The sequence below is a fragment of the Colossoma macropomum genome, unplaced genomic scaffold, assembly GCF_904425465.1.
Source record: "Colossoma macropomum unplaced genomic scaffold, Colossoma_macropomum, whole genome shotgun sequence".
Lineage (NCBI taxonomy): Eukaryota > Metazoa > Chordata > Actinopteri > Characiformes > Serrasalmidae > Colossoma > Colossoma macropomum.
The window spans coordinates 140,001-159,968 of NW_023495539.1; the positions used below are offsets into that span (position 1 = coordinate 140,001).

Sequence of the window (19,968 nt, forward strand, 5' to 3'; positions counted from 1 at the left end):
TGACTCCTTTATTTCTTCTTTTCTATCCTCCTCTCTTCTCTTTATCGTTCTTGACTCCTTTATTTCTTTTCTCTCCTCCTCTCTTCTCTTTATCGTTCTTCCCTGCTTTATTTCTTCTTTCACTCCTCCTCTCTTCTCTTTATCGTTCTTCCCTCCTTTATTTCTTCTTTCTCTCCTCCTCTCTTCTCTTTATCGTTCTTCACTCCTTTATTTCTTCTTTCTCTCCTCCTCTCTTCTCTTCTCTTTATCGTTCTTCACTCCTTTATTTCTTCTTTCTCTCCTCCTCCCTTCTCTTTATCGTTCTTCCCTCCTTTATTTCTTCTTTCTCTCCTCCTCTCTTCTCTTTATCGTTCTTCTCTGCTTTATCTCTTTTTTCTCTCCTCCTCTCTTCTCTTTATCGTTCTTCCCTCCTTTATTTCTTCTTTCTCTCCTCCTCTCTTCTCTTTATCGTTCTTCTCTCCTTTATCTCTTTTTTCTCTCCTCCTCTCTTCTCTTTATCGTTCTTCTCTCCTTTATTTCTTCTTTCTCTCCTCCTCCCTTCTCTTCATCGTTCTTCCTGCCTTTATTTCTTCTTTTGTCTCCTCCTCTCTTCTCTTTATCGTTCTTCTCTCCTTTATTTCTTCTTTCTCTCCTCCTCCCTTCTCTTTATCGTTTTTCTCTCCTTTATTTCTTCTCTTTATCGATCTTCCCTCCTTTATTTCTTCTTTTGTCTCCTCCTCTCTTCTCTTTATCGTTCTTGACTCCTTTATTTCTTCTTTCTCTCCTCCTCCCTTCTCTTTATCGTTCTTCCCTCCTTTATTACTTCTTTTCTCTCCTCCTCTCTTCTCTTTATCGTTCTTCTCTCCTTCATTTCTTCTTTCTCTCCTCCTCCCTTCTCTTTATCGTTCTTCCCTCCTTTATTACTTCTTTTCTCTCCTCCTCTCTTCTCTTTATCGTTCTTCCCTCCTTTATTTCTTCTTTTCTCTCCTCCTCTCTTCTCTTTATCATTTTTCCCTCCTTTATTTCTTCTTTCTCTCCTCCTCTCTTCTCTTTATCGTTTTTCCCTCCTTTATTTCTTCTTTCTCTCCTCCTCTCTTCTCTTTATCGTTTTTCCCTCCTTTATTTCTTCTTTCTCTCCTCCTCTCTTCTCTTTATCGTTTTTCCCTCCTTTATTTCTTTTTCTCTCCTCCTCTCTCTCTTTATCGTTCTTTCCCTCCTTTATTTCTTCTTTTCTCTCCGCTCTCTTCTCTTTATCGTTCTTCCCTCCTTTATTTCTTCTTTTCTCTCCTCCTCTCTTCTCTTTATCGTTCTTCACTCCTTTATTTCTTTTCTCTCCTCCTCTCTTCTCTTTATTGTTCTTCCCTCCTTTATTTCTTTTTTCTCTCGTCCTGTCTTCTCTTTATTGTTCTTCCCTCCTTTATTACTTCTTTTCTCTCCTCCTCTCTTCTCTTTATCGTTCTTCTCTCCTTTATTTCTTCTTTCTCTCCTCCTCTCTTCTCTTTATCGTTTTTCCCTCCTTTATTTCTTCTTTCTCTCCTCCTCTCTTCTCTTTATCATTTTTCCCTCCTTTATTTCTTCTTTCTCTCCTCCTCTCTTCTCTTTATCGTTTTTCCCTCCTTTATTTCTTTTTTCTCTCCTCCTCTCTTCTCTTTATCGTTCTTGACTCCTTTATTTCTTTTTTCTCTCCTCCTCTCTTCTCTTTATCGTTCTTCCCTCCTTTATTTCTTCTTTTCTCTCCTCCTCTCTTCTCTTTATCGTTCTTCACTCCTTTATTTCTTTTCTCTCCTCCTCCCTTCTCTTTATCGTTCTTCCCTCCTTTATTTCTTTTTTCTCTCGTCCTGTCTTCTCTTTATCGTTCTTCCCTCCTTTATTACTTCTTTTCTCTCCTCCTCTCTTCTCTTTATCGTTCTTCTCTCCTTTATTTCTTCTTTTCTCTCCTCCTCACTTCTCTTTATCGTTCTTCACTCCTTTATTTCTAGTTCTTTACTAGAATTTCTCTTTTTTCTCTTTCATCTATTTTTCTCTTTTCCCTCCAATAAAAACGCACATTATCAGGAAAACTCCACAGACTTAATTGAGTCTCTGATCCCTCCTCTGTCATTGTCCTCTCCATGTGGAGTAATCCTGATTATCTTCTGTATTAGCCTGTCCAATCAGAACATGGAGCTGTTATGAAGAGGCGGAGCTTCATATTTAAAACCCTCCTGGCTCCCTTAGTTCTTCATGTTGCTCTGTGAGAATGCTGCCTCTTGTTTGACTAGACGGACTTGATTATTTGTGTTATTTTTTCTTAGTGTCTGTTTGTCTGATTGTCTCCCAGATTTGATCAGTTATCATATCCTCTGTCTGTTCACTGCTGTTTTTATGCTGATTTCTCTCTGGACAGCAGGTCTGACTCCACTCTTCTGTGGTAGTTCAGTCTCGTATATCGTGGGTGTCATTGCTGCTAGTTAGATTAAATACTTCAAATACTTTGACTTCCTTCGACAGATGATTCATAAAAAGAGCTTTTAAATTGGTAATATTTCTGTGAGGGGGCTTTAGAACACGTCAGTGATGTTTACATTTAATATTCCCCAATGGGTGAACCTGAAGGACTTTGGATGTTAATTAAGATTTACTCACTGTGAAAGTCTCTAATGCACAGTCTGTTTTTTTCCTTTTTTATTTATGCCATACTTTACACAGGATCAGTGCAGCTCTTCTCAACCCAAACTTTGGGGTAAGTCCTTGTTCTTTATTTATTTATGTTAGTGTTTTAACCACAAACAGAGAACCATGAACAGTCTCAGGCTTTAATGTGAATTGGTGAAACACTCCAATCAGCACCACAAGCACCTCAATGTCACACTGCCTTTACAGAGAAGTTTAGACAGTCAGCACTGATAAACTCATACAAGTCTCCCTGAAACCTGCCAGAAAAACGTCAGCGGTTTCATAGATGTGACATCAGTGTCAACAGTACAAATATCCTGGTAACACTTTATTTTAAGTTCTGTTTCTTAACAATTTAACTATTAGCAAGCAGTTCAAAATGTCCTAATAAATAAGAAACATAACATTTGCAAGTAGTGAATGTTATAAAGGTTTTACTTCATGTGTAATTTAGTTATTAACTACTGAATAGTTGAATAATTGAATAATTAATTAATGTTCATTAACTGTAATCCTTCAAATTAAAGCAATCTTAAAGTGTGTAATGTGACATGGTCATCAAGGAACATGAACAGGCAATAATTATCTGACCAAACATCATCATTTATAAGCATTTAACAACAGTAAGCTATTAATAATTTAGAATTAAGATGTTCCATTTTAGTTCTGGTCTTGCAAATTCATTAATAAAGATGTTTAAAATGTATTTTATCATTTACACAGTATTTGTAAGTAATTTTGTAAACATTTGTAAACATCCACCTAAGATCCTCCTTTAATCTCACTGATCATATGGTTGATTTCAGGCTGTTTCTCCTTAATAAGTCACGAGAGTTTGTGTTGTTAAAAGCTGGTGTGTGCTTTCCTCAGGTAGCTTTCAGTCTTCAGCTCACTTCACTTGAGATTGAGTTCTGATTACAGTTCTGATTGAGTCCTGAATACGGTTCAGAATGAGTTCTGATTACGGTTCAGACTGCGTTCTGATTAGGTTCTGATTCACATGCTTGCAACTGAAACATGATCATTTTCTAGCATTTACTATCATGTCTGGTAACCCCGGCACGACTACCCCGTCTCTTCCTCTTCAGTTTTCATCAAAAACCCTTGACAAAACAATAAAAAATATAGATACTTAGTACAGAAAGTAAGAAAAAAGCTCAAAGGGAGCTGCAACTCATGTGGCGCCATCTGGCTGTCTGGTTGCTGGACTGAAGTGGCCGACGCTCGTCACTATAATGATGACATGGGGTCCAGGCGTGAACACAGATTTAGAGATGGCCTCCTGGATTTCTTTTGGATTCCCATCAAATCCAGGACAGTCTAACAGCTGCAGACTCAGTCCAGCTGAACTGTAACTATAAACGTTTTTGTCTTCAGTCTGTTCACCTTGGTTTTGAAGTGTCCTGATACTTGGCGTCTTTCCCATCTTTGGTGATTCCAAGGAATAGAACTCGGATAGGTTTTTAAATTTTTGTGCATCCATGACTGCTGCACATCCCTCTCTTAACCTCTTTAAACTCATCCCTTTCTGCTCGGAAGAGGTTCCTGTTATTGTGCATCTTGTCCTGGAAACCCTTCACGGATTGCTGGTCTTTCATCTCCGTCTTTTTCAGATCTTTCAGGAGTTTCTCCACATTTTCATCAGATCTTTTATCTCTGTTGTTCCACTAATGCCATCTGTTGTTGCAGCACCTTAACAGGGCTTGAAACTCTGCTCCTGTTTCCATGAGGAATTCATCAAAGGTTCTCCACTCAATGTCATCACTGTGTGAAAACAAGATTGTGGTTTGCTCCATGAATGAAGGACCAAAGAAGTGGAATTCTTTATAAGAATTATAAGAATAAGAGATGTTTTGTGCTGAGTATGGTGTTTCCAGAGGAGCTCATCCCAGAACCTCGTAGCACCAATTGAAACAATCTGTACTGAATCATCAGCTCCTCTCGTCAGTGTCTAAGCAGCCGTTGCACCACAGTGGTCTGGAATCACAGACACTAAAAAATAATGTTTCAGAAAAAAGATTGAGAATGAGTTATTTGGTTTTAATTAGTTAAATAAGTTTTGATGTATATTTTCATATATTTAATCACAGGGACAATAAATAAAGAACTTAATAATAAAGTGTGACGTAACACTGAACCAAGAAAGAAAAGAAATAACTTTATTTATTTAAAACAAACATCTGTGTGTTACTTTTGTGAACTTTCCAAAAATAATTGTATGCAAAAGTTTGTTGATTTTCTAATTAGCATTAACATATCCTTAAATAGGGCGGCACGGTAGCACTGTCGCCTCACAGCAAGAAGGGCCTGGGTTCGATTCCCGGCCAGGTGACCAGGGTCGTTTCTGTGTGGAGTTTGCCTGTTCTCCCGTGTCTGTGTGGGTTTCCTCCGGGTGCTCCGGTTTCCTCCCACAGTCCAAAGACATGCAGTCAGGCTGATTGGACGTGCTGAATTGCCCCTAGGTGTGAATGTGTATGTCTGTCTGTCTGCCCTGCGATGGACTGGCGACCTGTCCAGGGTGTATCCTGCCTTCTGCCCAATGACAGCTGGGATAGGTGACACTGCGACCCAGAAGGATAAGCAGTTTAGATGATGGATGGATGGATATCCTTAAATATGACAAAATATAAAATGCACCATAACTTTTAAACAGGCCACACTTACATTATGTTAAATTCAGCTATTAAAAACAGTGATTCTGGATTTAAATCATTTTGACCAGGAAATCCAAACTTTTAGACATGACTGTGTATCCCACAGGAAAGAAAAATAAAACGATAGAGATCTCCGTAATATCTCTGTAGTTTCTCCTAGACAGCAAGATCAGATGGAAAAACAAAGGAGACTTTTCTTAAGTCAGATGTTTCTCATGAGAAGAAACCAAGTAATCTCACACGTCTCCTCCTGAGTTTCAGTGGAGACCTCAGTGAAGTCACACACTGTGATCAGTCTGGCTAAGATACTAACTAAGATACTAACACTGATCTTTGTCTGAAACTGAGCTAAAGTCAGGAACTGAACCATTTCTCACTCAAAACTAGGAGCTTTCTCGGTTCTGATGGTGTGAATAACTATCTAGGCCAGAAGTAATTCATGTTGTCTAACTCTATTTCTCTTTTTTTGGGATTTCTGAGAATCACCATTAAGTCTACTGAGCTATACCAGTGCTATATTTGAGCAGTAAAACTTTGCTATATATTTTTATTTATTTCATTTATTTAAGTTATTTAAGCTATTAAAAGCAGTCATACCAGAACAACACTGTAAAAAGCACTAAGAACACGACTGTTTTCATTAAAGTTCACACACGTTAAAGTAGAGTGAACTAAAGAAAAGTCTGGTAGGAGGAATTGCCCTGAGGAGCCTCTCCATCTCTGAATAACTGTCTGCCCTGAGCGCCAGTGGCTGCGCTGTGTCAAACTAGTGACGTTTAATCAGGCTGCGACTGCAATGTTTTAATTTATACATCTCTGTTAATATTTGTATTATGGTTATAATTTGGAAATGTTTGATTCGTCGATTTTTAATCATGAGGTCTAGGTTAATCTGTTTTCCACTTATGTTTTATGACTTAATGTGATGTTACCAGCCCACTACGAACTACTGGCTCCCTGAGTACAGGCCCATGGACCACTAGAGGGTGCTTCACAGCCCACCGGTGGTCCGGAGCCCACAGGTTGAGAAATCCTGTTCTAGCATTTAAGTACAAATTGAGAGTGTCATTACTAGAGCAGGCTAAGCCAGAATATATCCCATTCTTCTGTATTAAATTACCTGTAACACACGGCACAGTGCAATGATTTGTATGACAAAACAACATAAGACATCTAAAGTCACCTTAGAAGTACACAAAGGAAGCAGCACCCTGAGGGTTTTCATAGTGCTAAAGGGTCCAGCTCACAACATACAAAGTATCCAATCATGAAAAATATCAACAGGAGGAGTCACAGCAAAGTGCACGATCTTATAAAATCTCTCAGACTAAAGAAAATTCATATTACAAACCAACTCTAAACTTCCAACGATACTGTTACTGTGACAGCCGTGGCTTACAGTGGTGAATGTTTGTGAAATATCTGAATGCAAATTTAGTGAAGGGTACTTTCAGCAGACACAAAGAGCATCAGTGCAGCAATATACGACTGCAGCAATATAGCAATGTACAATAAAGTATTCAAATTAAGATATTATATTCCAAAATTACAGGGAATTAACTGATGTCACAACAGGTGCTGGCAAGTTTGTTTAGTGGCTATTACTTTTTGTTTCATTTAACAGGTGGCGCTCCATGGCGGCTGGTCCTACTGGGCAAGACTGGGGCTGGCAAAAGCTCTACAGGTAACACCATTCTGGGTGAGAAAGCGTTCAAATCTGACTCCAGAGCCACCTCTACTACCTTTTATTGCTCAGGCAAAACAAAAGTGATCGATGGCCAAACTATTACAATCATTGACACCCCTGGTTTGTATGACACCACAATGAGTAATGACTTTATAATCAAAGAGATTGTGAGGGGTGTTCGGATGGCTGCTCCCGGTCCTCATGCCTTTCTTCTTGTGATTGATGTGAGACGTTTCACTCACGAGGAGAAAGACACTGTCAGAAAATACCAAAAAAACTTTGGTGATGGAATAAGCAAGCACATGATTGTGTTGTTCACACGTGGAGATGATCTTGAGTATGACCACAAGACAGTGGAAACCTTCATAGAGGAGGTTGGACCTGACCTGAAACACCTGATATCTGCTTGTGGAGGGAGGTATCATGTGTTCAACAACAGGAAGCGAGACGACCGCTCTCAGGTGACCAGTCTCTTCCAGAAGATTCACGTGATGCTGAATGCGAACAATCACAGCTACTACAGCTGTGAGCTGTTTAACATGGAAATGCTTCTTAAATAAGAGAGAACATCTCACAAAGATAGATGCAGAAGATTCACTGAACTGAAGGATAAAGTGTGGCAACTGTAAAGGATAAACAACTCTAAATGTAGTATACTGTAGTAGAAATGAATAGTATTCACCTCCAGAAAAGGAAGAGCGGAAAGAACATCTAGGGTGATATAAGTTCTGAAAAGTATGTATGTTTTACTGTTGTACCATTTGTACTTTTTCTTCTCTTTTTCTTATAGAAAAACAAACCTTTACAAACTGAATGCTCCAGGCATTCAGATCTGTTCTCTCTTATCTTATTTCAGCGAATGTTTTAGTGGACTAATAAATACATATACTCCTATATATGTGGGCAGTTGATACTAGGAGTGGAATTCTGACTGTGTCTATGAAAATATAAAACAGCTAGATTTTATAGATTTTATCTTTTGGATTTTCTGAAGACTTGTTAAAATGTTTAAATAAAACTAATGCTATATTTGTCTGTAATTCCTGTTGATTTACTCATGTTTTTTTTTTACTATGAAAACTAAATAGTAACTTTACAAAAAAGGCAAAAACTTCCTTTATGTTTAATGTAAGTTCATTTTATTCCAAGCAAATCTGGAGAATTTCTATTGGTCAAATAAATAAAAAATCACACAGTATTAAGGGCAGTTGCTGTGCTTGAATGATGTAGAAAAATGGAAAAAAAAAAAAAAAGATACTTTTTTGACAGCGATACTTAAAGACAAACCATAAAAACCTTTTAAACAAGTAAGCATATTGTGTCATGGGGGAAACCACTCTCAAAGGCTGGATACATGAGATACATGACTCAGCTTTGAACAGCAGCAGTAGAGCTGTACAGATTATGAACTACTCATTGTTAACGACCTGGTCTGGGTCAGGCTGCTACATAAAAAGAGAGATGGCTGTGTCCAGAAGGTTTCCCAACTCACACATACAATCAGTGTAATAACAGATTTGGGTAACACTTTATTTTGATAGTCCCCCTGTAGATGTTCAACACACTATCAGAAAGCTGCTAGCAGTGCATCTGCTGACTAGCAGTAAGATACTATCTGTAGAGTGTTGACTTACCATAAACTAAAACTTCAGCATACCATTGGTTTCCATTATGCAAACACTCTCTTTGACTCTTGATTACAGTCTGCAGATGAACATTCATAGACATTCAACAGACCCTCAGTAAAATATAATCAAGTCATATTGTAGCTGATCTATTTATCACTCCTAGAATATCATCAAGCAATCAGTATTATTTCTATAGATGTGCTACTAACCATCAATAGATTATCAGTGGACTGTATTTAGAAACTCCATCTATCAGTATTATTTCTATAGATGTGCTACTGACCATCAACAGATTATCAGTAGACTGTATGTAGAAACTCAAATTGTCTTTTAAGCCATTAGTCAGACTCCAGGTGCATATTAGAAGAAAGTCAGTAGAAGTATATCATTCCTCTCAAGTAAGCATTTGTAGATGTGAATTTGGACCATCCAAATAAAGTGAAACACTAGTCAATTAAACAGATAATCTACAGCATTTCTGTTTCATTGGTAAAGTTCTAAAGAAAATCAGAAACACTGCTGACTGCATGCATGTTTTAAATAGCTAGACGTTCAGCTGGGTTGCAGCAGCTGCTCTGTAGACTGACAACCACAAAACAATTTAAGACACAAAATCAAGATGAGTTTTAACTCAAACAGTTAATGCACATCAAACAGGAAAACATTCCAAACCACTTCAGTGAAGTCAGTGTTTAGTGTAACTTCAGGGGGACAGTCTTCTTTATGCAGTTTGCTCATTGTATGCCAATGTAATAATTTTCACTGGACTCACATAAATTCAGCTGTCTTCCACCTAAATCAACATGTTCTACAACTTACAACAAGCTACTGACTGATCAGCAGGTAAGAAAAGTAACATTTTACACACTGAAACTGCAACACAGCATTGAAACAAGTCAGTGCCTTTTACTTATTCACCAGAAGAGGCAAGAGTAAGCCTTTTCTTTTCATTTCAGTCACTTTTGTTTGAATGTCCCCTGTTATCCTCTCTTTACACACTTGGACAAACTCTGTCAACTTTCCTGATATAGAGGTGAGGGTGTCAAATTGGGCCCTGTCTGCAAAATATAATTCTGCAACTGGGGTAAGTTGGGCCACAGCATTCCTAGAAACTCCTTCTTTCTGAAAAGCTCTGGTCATTGTTGCACCTCTTTTTGTCACCCTCAGTAGTCTTCTGTACCTTCTCACCACATCCTGGACACTGTTTGCTACAGGAAACAGTTAAGAAAAAAGATTAACAAGTAGGTGTTTTTTTTTTTTTCAAAAAATAAAAAAAATGTTTTTACAGAACCATGGAAATGTTTGAGAACCCCTTCTTATAAATGTTAATTATGGACCTCAAATAAAAATAAAAATCTGGGTCTTAAGTAAAAATAAGTTATTAAAAATGGGTGTAGTTTTCTAAGCTCTTGAAAAGTTTTCATCGGCCTTCAGCATAAACTAAAAATCAGTTATGCTAATTGAAGTTATTTGAAATGAAACCTGACTGTAATCATTCTCCACAGTTTGATTTGATTTCACAATCATATTATGATGCAACAGGTACTACGTGAATTGGGTGTTCTAGGTGTAAATAAAAGAAAACAGTAAATGCATTCATTAACTGATTAATCATGGCAGTCCTAACTGTAAATAATGTATACAAGAAAACCTGTTCTAAACAGCTATTAGCATTTCATTTTATGATTTATGATTTCATCACATAAAAACATTAAACATATCCAGTCCATATGCCTGTCACAATCATTATATTTCAGCAGATGATTAATTGTCGTGAATTAGAAGTGTGGATCACGTGTTGAGGACATCCAATCAAATGTGCTTTTCAGTGAGACATGGGGTTATGCAGTGCTCGCCTTCGCTGTTCACTTCCACAGCAAGAGGAAACATAACCTGGCGAGGTTCAACAACACAGTAAGCAAAAAAACACAATGAACTTGATCATAAAACTTTGCTCAGTCTAACCAGACAAATGTGACTCATGTGTGCAGCCCTGCATGAAACACTACACCAGTTTGGTGAGCTTTCTCGTTTGCACTGTTCACTGAAAAGCAAGCCCCCCTCCTGACCTGTACCTTCTTAACACTGTCAGTGACTCATACTACACAAATGTTTTCTATAACAATTGAGCTCCATTTTCTTATAAACATCACTGACTATTACACACCGTTGGGAGCTGTTTAAGTTATTTATTTTTTATCTGTTTAAGGATAACTTCAAAATGTTAAAGTTGCTATTTTTTGCAACCTATACTGTCTAAATCTGAAAATTTTAATATGATGAAGTTGTAAGAAATTTGACTCTTGTAAATGTTTACATGCTGTTACCACAAGGCAAAAACAGTTACTTTTTATTTGTTTTTTCACTTGACCTAGCAGATGAAGACAACTTTCTGAGTCTGACAAATGACCTTATCTAAAAAGAGGAGTTCCCAAACTCCCATACATGGATTTTATTTATTTATTAGCCATGTACATGCAGTTCACCACTGCAGAATGAGGTCACGATTAATACTCTACATTTTTGATACCCAAATGTGTAGCACTGTAATTAGAACAGAAAGCATGCATATTAAAGGAAACTAGTTCTGCCTGTGACAGCTGAGAAAAGCATTCATTTTTTTGTCCTTGTTCTTCTTTTCCATTTTATCCTTCTTGTTCTTCCCTTTCTTGGTTTTGTGATGAAAATCTTCCTCACTGGATGAATCTTCATCTGCAGAAGAGCTGGAGTCAGTAGAAGAACATAGATCATTCTGTGATTCCTTCTGTATCTCAGAGTGACTTGGACCTGGATTAGAGTAAACAAATGCAAACATTAGCACAAATACAATTTTAAAACACAATCACTTAAACACAACAGTAATGTTCATTTTATGCAACTTAGGACAGCACAACTTGTTGCTACCTTATCTTGAGCCAAACTTTGCTAGTTCAGTCACCAAACAAGCATCTTAGCATAACAACCATAATAAATACAAAAGAAAAAGAATGTTTATGAACGAACTTGAAGCTGGCTGGACAAATCCAGCTAATATTCAGCTTCAAATATTAAAGCATATGCAGACAACTGTCAATTGTTTTTTCATAACTTAGGTATTTGGATAACTGGGTAACTGGCTTTATAACTTATGGAGGCATATCAGTAGCAAAATGAAAATGAAAATGTAATATGCAAAATGGCAATGAATTTGCATGTTTCCATTTGCCTACTGCGCTCATTCTGTGGCAAAATGATTTTGAAAATGTTTTCAACTTGACTCCAGTAAATTTGAATGATTTATTAATTACATTTTATGCAGTTTTGGTTTAATAAAATTAGCTGTGACACATTGAGTAGAACTTACTTATGTTTTATGAGGAACAACAACGACGCAGAAAACTGATAGATTTTACTGATTGGGCGGTCATTGGTTTTAATCACCTCAACCCAGCGCATTTTGTGCCTCATGGACAGCAGTCAATACACGTTTCAGGGGTTGCAGTCCTCCAACTTCCCAAAGGTAAGACCTTTTTAATTATTGCTAGGAAACAAACAGTTTCCAAGTATGTTGCTGTGGCTGTTGCCCATTCTTTAAGTTACTGCAGCTACCAAACATGTTGAATTCCCTGTGCTGTAAGTCAAATTTAAGCTAGCAGCTAGCGACTGCATTTTAGTTTAGATTAGCATAGAAGCCTGGCCTGGACTTAAACTACAGATTTAGCTGTTGAGGTAGGAACAGAGGCGAGGCTCCCTGATGGGTCCAACTATCACTCGCTGTAGAACCAGAAGCCCAAAGGGGTGGAGCCAGGCCTGATCCAACTCTGCCCATGTCTTCTTTTCATTAGTCTAAAATCACTGCATTTCTATTGGTCTTTAAACTAGTATGTGTCACTTACGTTTTCCGCCTGCGACTCATTTCATTGGTCTATGCTGTCACGTGTTTCTCTGTGGGAAACCCGCAGGTGATGCTGGTGTGTTTGTGTTTTTTACGATGTTGCTCCGTCCTGAACGCCACAACACAGCCTTTATAATTGCTCATGATTCACAATGTTCACACTCATTTGTCACAACTCAAAAAGCCTTTTTCACATTACGGTACAAAGTCCGTTCTGTAGGCCTACATCTTGAATGTACTTGTGATAGACGGGTTCTGGTTGAAAACACTGAACGTTTTTAAACACGAGAATGGACATACGACTGGTCAGAATAACCCACATAACTGTGTTTATCAACTAATTCCTGGAATTTCATAATAAAAAATCTTTATAATGACTTTTTTACATTTAAAAGGATTTGGTATTACTGCCACACTTTTCCATAAGTCTAATAAAAATGACTCAATATACCTAAAATAATCATAGTAAGTGTTATATACCCTGATAAGCCACTTTATTAGCTTGCTCTACCTTGTTTCTACACTCACTGTCCATTTTATCAGCTCCACTAGAGTTCAGACCAGTTAAAACACGACGTGGGAGGAGTTGGATCAGGTCCAGCTGAACCCCCTGGACTTTCGCTTCTGCAGCGATGACAATCTCGATGGGTCAGCAAAAAACATGGGAAGATTCCACCCTTATTGAGGAGAGCAGATTCCACTCGTATTGAGGAGAGCAGATTCCACTCGTATTGGGGAGAGCAGAGTACACACATATTGAGGAAAGCAGATCCCACCGGTATTGAGGAGAGCAGAGTACACCCGTATTGAGGAGAGCAGATTACCCCCGTACTGAGGAGAGCAGATTCCACCCATATTGAGGAGAGCAGATCCCACCCGTATTGAGGAGAACAGATTCCACCCGTATTGAGTTCTGAGCTGTCACCAGCGTTTCCCCGCAGAGGCAATAACTGCACGCCTAGAGCCGCTTCTGGAAACTTCGGAACGATTCAAAACGCGTTTGGTGAATATTTTTTTGGTTTATTTGACGTAGCAGCAGCTTTTTAATCGGATATTTATTCAAACCGAACTCTGTAATTTGTGAATGTTGAACTCTTCATATGTCAAAAACGAAAATTAGCATCACTTGCTAACAGTTAAGTTAGCTAACTAGCTTGCTAGCGAGTCGCCTCTTTTACTGACTGTTTGCTCTCACAACATATGAGAAACAGCTTTTTAGCTAAATTACAATTTTAAAGTGAGACGGTGTCGAATTTATGGAATAATAAACTAGCGTGTAGACATGTTAGAGTTGCTAGCTAGTTAGCTAACCTAGCTAGCTTAGCTACGTATGCGCGAGCTTAAGCTAAGTTAATACCTCTGCTGGATGACCAGTTCACCCCGGCTGACCTGTGCTGACCATGATGGGCTCAGATCTGAACGTGAGACGTCGAGAGACTGACCGGTGTTTGAATGACTGAAAAGCAGAAACTAGCTAGCTAACCTAGCTAACTATGGTCTGTGATGTGATGTTAGCCAGCAGGCTAACGTCCTCTCACACCGGAGAGCGCGTCCAATGCTTCTCACAGGAGTTTAGAGGATAAACATGAGGGGCATTTCCCCAGCATTTCTCAGGTATGGAAGCAACTTTTATTTACCTCTCTTTCTCTGACATGTTGCTGTTTGTTTACGCTCAGTTTTCTACATTTGTAGTCGTCTAAGATGATTATGTCTGTCTTTCATTGAAGCCAGTGTTTTAAACTTCATAGTTATTAGTATGTCGGTGTTTCTCATGACTGACTGTTGCAGCATGTTTACTAGATTCGAGAGGCTTGAATGCTTATACAAATGCAGTTAGCCGACATAAATGTGCCTGTATCTATTTCAGTTGTTGAAGCTCGTCTTTTAAACCTTTATCAAGTGTTATATCTTTTACAGCCATCCTTCCATCTGCTGCTTCTGGTTCTCAACTGATCGGGAACTGTCCCAGGTACTTTAATTTATAGCATCTTTATGGTATTGCTCTTTGTAATATTATTATATATTACACTAAATATTTTATTACATCTTTTAGCACAAGACAGTCAATATTATGTATTTTAACATGTATTTGACTCACCTGCTTTGCTTTTTTCTTTACTTTGCAAACTGTTGTATGAAAACAATAGAATTTTAAAGATTATCTGCTATTGTAAAAGACAGTACAGTGTTGTTCACAGTAACCTGCTCTTTCTTCTACTGCTTTGCATAAACCTTTGCTTTTCTTGTTACTTTGTAGATCTATTTTTAGTACTGTTTACTGTTTGTTCAGGATTCTTTATCCTTATGTTTTGTATGGTGAGTGTTTATTACTAATTTTGCTCACTTATTTCTTCATTTTATATGCAGTTGTGAGGAATCCATCTTCACAAACAGCAAGTGACAAAGAAACTGACCAGAGACTCCACATCTGTCAAGAGCTGAGTATATTTAGCAGATAGGATTCAGATGTTTATTCTCTATCCCAAACATACTTTAAACACTGTGTCCACTCACTGTCCACTCTGTTAGACACTCCTACCTTGTCAGTCCACCTTGTAGATGTAAAGTCAGAGACGATAGCTCATCTGCTGCTGCACAGTTTGTGTTGGTCATCCTCTAGTCCTTCATCAGTGCACTATTCTCAGTGAAGTAGTGACACTAAGATGATCACAGCATTGCTGTATCTGATACACTATAGTACCACACTTACTATGTCAGTGTCACTGCAGTGCTGAGAATTAACCAATAATACTTGCTTTGTGGTGGTCTTGGTGGGTCCTGATCATTGATGAATGATGTGAAAGGAGGCTAAAAAGATCAGCTACAATTTGCAATTGCAGAACTACAAAGTGTACATATATATACTGATTCAGTTGAAAAGTAAATACAGGGCAGCATTACCAAATAAAGTGGCCAGTAAGTGGACACTTATAATCAAGCACAGTGATTTAATTTAATTTGTATGTGTTTTTGACAATGTTGTAGCTGAATTGTATGTCTGAATTGTGTGTAAGTTGTATATATTCTGTTTAGGCAGTTAATGCAGTTGTTTCTAAAGGATTTCTGGTGTAATCAGTTCATTTATGCTTACCTGTGAACACAGTTTAGCAGCAGAAGGCCTGGCGTTTATCTTTGTGTTTGCATCATGCTCAAGCAAAGCATCAATCTAACTTTTCCTTTGTTTCTGTTTTCTGGCTACAGAGAGGGTCATGCAGGTCCCTAGTGAACACCTGATGGACAGTGTGTGAGATCTTATGCTGAACTGGTGGCTGTGCACACTTTAAGTTCCAGTAATCATCCAACATCATGTCTGTGTGAGATCCTATCCTATGTTGAGCAACTTCTTCGGTCCAGTCTGGACTCCGTGACTCATTATTCTTGATCAGCCAGCGCAAGTGGCCGATTCTTTTCATGATCTTTATTCGTTCCACCGTGGATTATCCTATATTTATATGGTCATGTGCTGTTTTTTCATCATCTCAGCACTCCTTTGTGAGTATCCTGGACATTTTATTGAATCATCAATAAGTTCATCAGTATAGTCTGTACCTTGGATTGTTATTTGTTGTTTCCTTTGTAATTTACCATAAGCAGTTGTTGACTGTTAACTCTGTGCTGCCTCACTGTAATTCCTTATGGGTTGTACTGCATTTTTTGCAGTGAAATTCTGGAAACCACAGCTGCTGGTAATTTACTGTAAAGTTGAACTTTGTAATAAAATACTGTGATGTGTCGTACGGTGGTGCTGTGTTTATCACTGAGAGACTGTAATTATGTTAACAGTATATCTGTTGTTTTTAAAATAATGTACTTACACAGATTTACAATATGCTATTTTTATGCCGTAAACAGACAACAGTTCTCAACAGTGTAATTTACGGTTGGTGAAAAAGCATACGGTAATGTCTCATGTCTTATACTTTTCCACTATATATTTTTACTGTAGTAAAGTGTAGTAAATATAAACCAGTTTTCCCTAGATATTTAGTAAATGTAAATAAATTTTCCCCAGATATTTAGTAAATATAAAGCAATTCTGCTGGTAGATATTACTAAAGATATTTACTAATTTGTATTTACTCAATATTTGTGGGCTACATTAACTCATAATGTGGCATTACATTACTAAATACAACACATTTTAACTGTTGCTTTCATTAACATTTGCTTAATTTTTTTGCTTAAATTTATTTCACTTATTTAATGCGTTTTAATCAAAGTTTAGGTAGTAATTTTATTATGTGTCACTTGTTGCCATATTTTTTTTAAGTAACCATTAGTCACATTTTCTACAGTGAGTATAGATTTTAAATTTGGACACAGAGCTGGTTGGGCCTAAATGATGTTTGTGTTCTGTGGAAGATTCTATTTTACAGTCGTCAGCAAAAGTTTGAATGTTAGTTTTGTTGATTTTCTGAGTGAAAATAAGTTCAGCACATTCTCTGCAGAGAACACACTTAAATATGATGTTTTCCTGCAGATTGTAGGGCTGTAGTTCTGTTTGCTGAGTTTAACAAACAAAACTAAAACAAAGCATGAAACTTTTGCACAGCCCACATTTTATGTTTCATATTTTACCCAATATGTTCACTTCAGCAAAAAAGACTGTAAATGTGCAGAAAATGTGTTCTTTATAGAGGATGTGTTCACTTATTTTCACCTAAATCAACAAAACATGTCAGACACAGACACAACAGTGCTGCTGGAGTTTTTGCCCACAGGACGCTGTGGGCTGGATAGTTTTGGTTGGTGGACTATTCTCAGTCCAGCAGTGACATTGATGAGTTTAAATACTCCAGCATCACTGCTGTGTCTGATCCACTCGTACAATGTATGAGAGATATTACGCTGTTTGATTTCTCAGCATGAAGAAAACGCCTCAGAGCAGAGAGAACGAGACACTCACACTCACTGCTTCACTGTGAAGTAGTTAGTTAGTGGATAGGTTTGGGTTTTTAAGTCTGCTGTGTTATTTCTCCTTTTCTTTGTGCATCTCAGCGTCTGATATTGTATTGTTTACCGTTGTGTCTGTGGTGAGCAGGTGCTTTATAGTGAAGGTGCTGCAGTGTTTGTTGTGTTTATGTGAATTTAGTGCTCTGTTGTTTTGTATCAGGACAGAAGTGCTGGAATATGTGATCGCTGCACTGCTGTTAGGAGTAGTTTTAGGGTTTAGCTAAATGTTATTCCCCCTTCCCAAATAAATCTACTATTAAACTAAGTCTACTAGTTCAAATAACCTATAATGTATTCTCATTCATTCTGTGCCAGCGTGTCTCCAAAATCACAATATACTGTGATTCCAGAGCGTGACCTGGGGGGGGCGCTGCCTCTGCTGTGCTTCCAGACAGAGCTCTACCAGAGAACTTGTAGAGAGGAGAATTACTGCTCTGTGATGTCTTCTGGGTTTCTCAAACGCTAGAGGGCGCTCCTGAATGCAGATATGGTGTGATGTTTATGTAGATATGTGGTTGGTGAGGCACAGAGAACCTGTTGATGTGATTGTTTTTCATCTAGTTTTATATTAAGCTTATTTCATTTGATATTAAATATTGTATTTAAATTATATGGTAGTTACGTATTTACAGTGATGGTTAAAGTAAATTATAGCATTATTTAATCTGTGTAGATATTCATAATAGTACAATCTTTAGCACCTTCTTACATGAAGCTGAAGTAGCTTCATATTTGCCTCCTTTTTTCATTTAAGGTGGAATTTTCCCATTCTAACTTAAGAGAGTGACTGCTGCATCTTTTAAGGTGGACCGGGAAAATTCGAATAAGAAGCTGGCGAATATGAAGCCGACTTCAGCTTCGTCCTTTTTCCTGTGTTTTGGGGGTTTATTTTATTTGTATGTGTATTAATATTAGAAGTGATTCACTCATTGATGGATTTGCTGATGTGTTTGATTGTGTTTCTCACGCTAAACTCGTTGTCAGCGTCAGGTTCAGGCTGAGTCTCTCCCCCCTGGTCCGGACGGCTAATTATCACGATCAGTTATTAAAGTAATAAAAGCTACAGAGATCCATGCAGCCCGGATTAATCTGTGTCTGAGGATCATAACTAAACAGATTTGGTGAAAATCAGACAGCGCCGCATCTGTGTGTATCTATGCTGGCACCTCCGGCTTGACTTTCGCCAGAGAACTTGTAGAGAGGAGAATTCCCACTTTGCAATGTCTTCCGGTTTTCTCAAACACTAGAGGGCGCTCCCAAGCCAGTCCAGAATGAATGGGTTGATATGGAGCATTTGAGCAAAATCATAGTCAAGTCAAGTCAGCTTTTACTGTCAGTACTACAATATGTACAGGACATACAGAGCATTGAGACTGCGTTACTCTCAGACCCCCCATGATGTAGCAATAACATTAAATAGACGGTAGACAGTGTGAATTTAAATAGACACTAAGTAAACACTAAAACACTAATCGTGAAAATAAACACTAATTGTAGAAAAATAGAATAATAAAAATAATATAAATATAAGAAGGTTCTGAAATTAACATTAAAGTGACATAAGGCACATACAGATTAAGGTCTGTGGGTATAAATAGTGCAAATGTTTATAAATAGTTCATAAATGCTGAAACATTTTTAATGTAAAAGAATGCGATCACTGTCTGAACACAGAACAGCATAAAACATTTTAACACTGCTGTTATATTTTTAAGAGCTTTTAAACTCGAGTTATAGGAGTTTAAAACGGCACCTCATGTACATTCATGACGTCAGTGAGCGCGAATAGCCAATGAGCTGCTCCGCTCGCCAACCAATCATCACGCTCTAGCAGTAATGCCCGCCTCCTGCTGCCCGAAACCCGTTTACAGTAGAAAAAGAAAACATACAGCTGAGATTTCTTTCTTTTTTAGGGAAATACATCCTTCTACTGTCTAACGTTAAAGGAAAGTTCTGGTTCAGTGATTAGAAACTATTTTTTAGCCGTTGAGCTCCATTCACTCCCATTCATTGAGGACTCGCTCGTGGGCGCCCTCTGCTGTTTAGCAGTCTTGTTTTTGATATAATGGGGGAAATAGGAAGTGGCCAGGCTCCTCATAGACCGGCTCTGCTGTCCCCTCGTAATCTCTGAATGGATTCTGACTCTTTGTTAAACAGGAACTGTGAGCTGTGAATCTCTCTTTGGAGCACATCACTTCACTTTTATATCCATCAGCTATGTTTCATTTATTGTTTAATAAGCTTTATTCCTGACTGTCTGTGATTCTTGCTGGATTCAAATGGCTAACTTGTGTTAAACCACTGTAACACTCAGCTTCTCATGGCTTTTTTCTTTATTATGAAAAAAGATATTTCTGGCTCTGAAATCTGATTGGACGATTGGCGTTCAAAGCCCCTGTAAAATATTGGACGCACACACACTAATTGAATTTGGTTTTAAAAGTCTTTTAGTTTAATGTAAGAGTTTTATGTAATAATGTAATAAATTCTATAGAAATGTAGTGAAGCTTTTCCTGTAAAATGGAGTCTCCATGGTGA

At 37.8% G+C, this 19,968-nt stretch overlaps 1 protein-coding gene across 1 annotated transcript in view; it reads left to right on the forward strand.

Annotated features, from left to right (window-relative positions):
• LOC118802360 (GTPase IMAP family member 7-like) overlaps positions 1–8,015 on the forward strand; it is a 23,346-nt gene extending 15,331 nt beyond the window's left edge. Inside the window, exons 7-8 of the mRNA XM_036562879.1 lie at positions 2,668–2,701; positions 6,913–8,015. Coding sequence (XP_036418772.1) covers positions 2,668–2,701; positions 6,913–7,535 — 657 coding nt within the window. The 3' untranslated portion in view covers positions 7,536–8,015. The remainder of the gene's footprint in view (positions 1–2,667; positions 2,702–6,912) is intronic.
• The last annotated feature ends 11,953 nt before the right edge of the window (positions 8,016–19,968 follow it).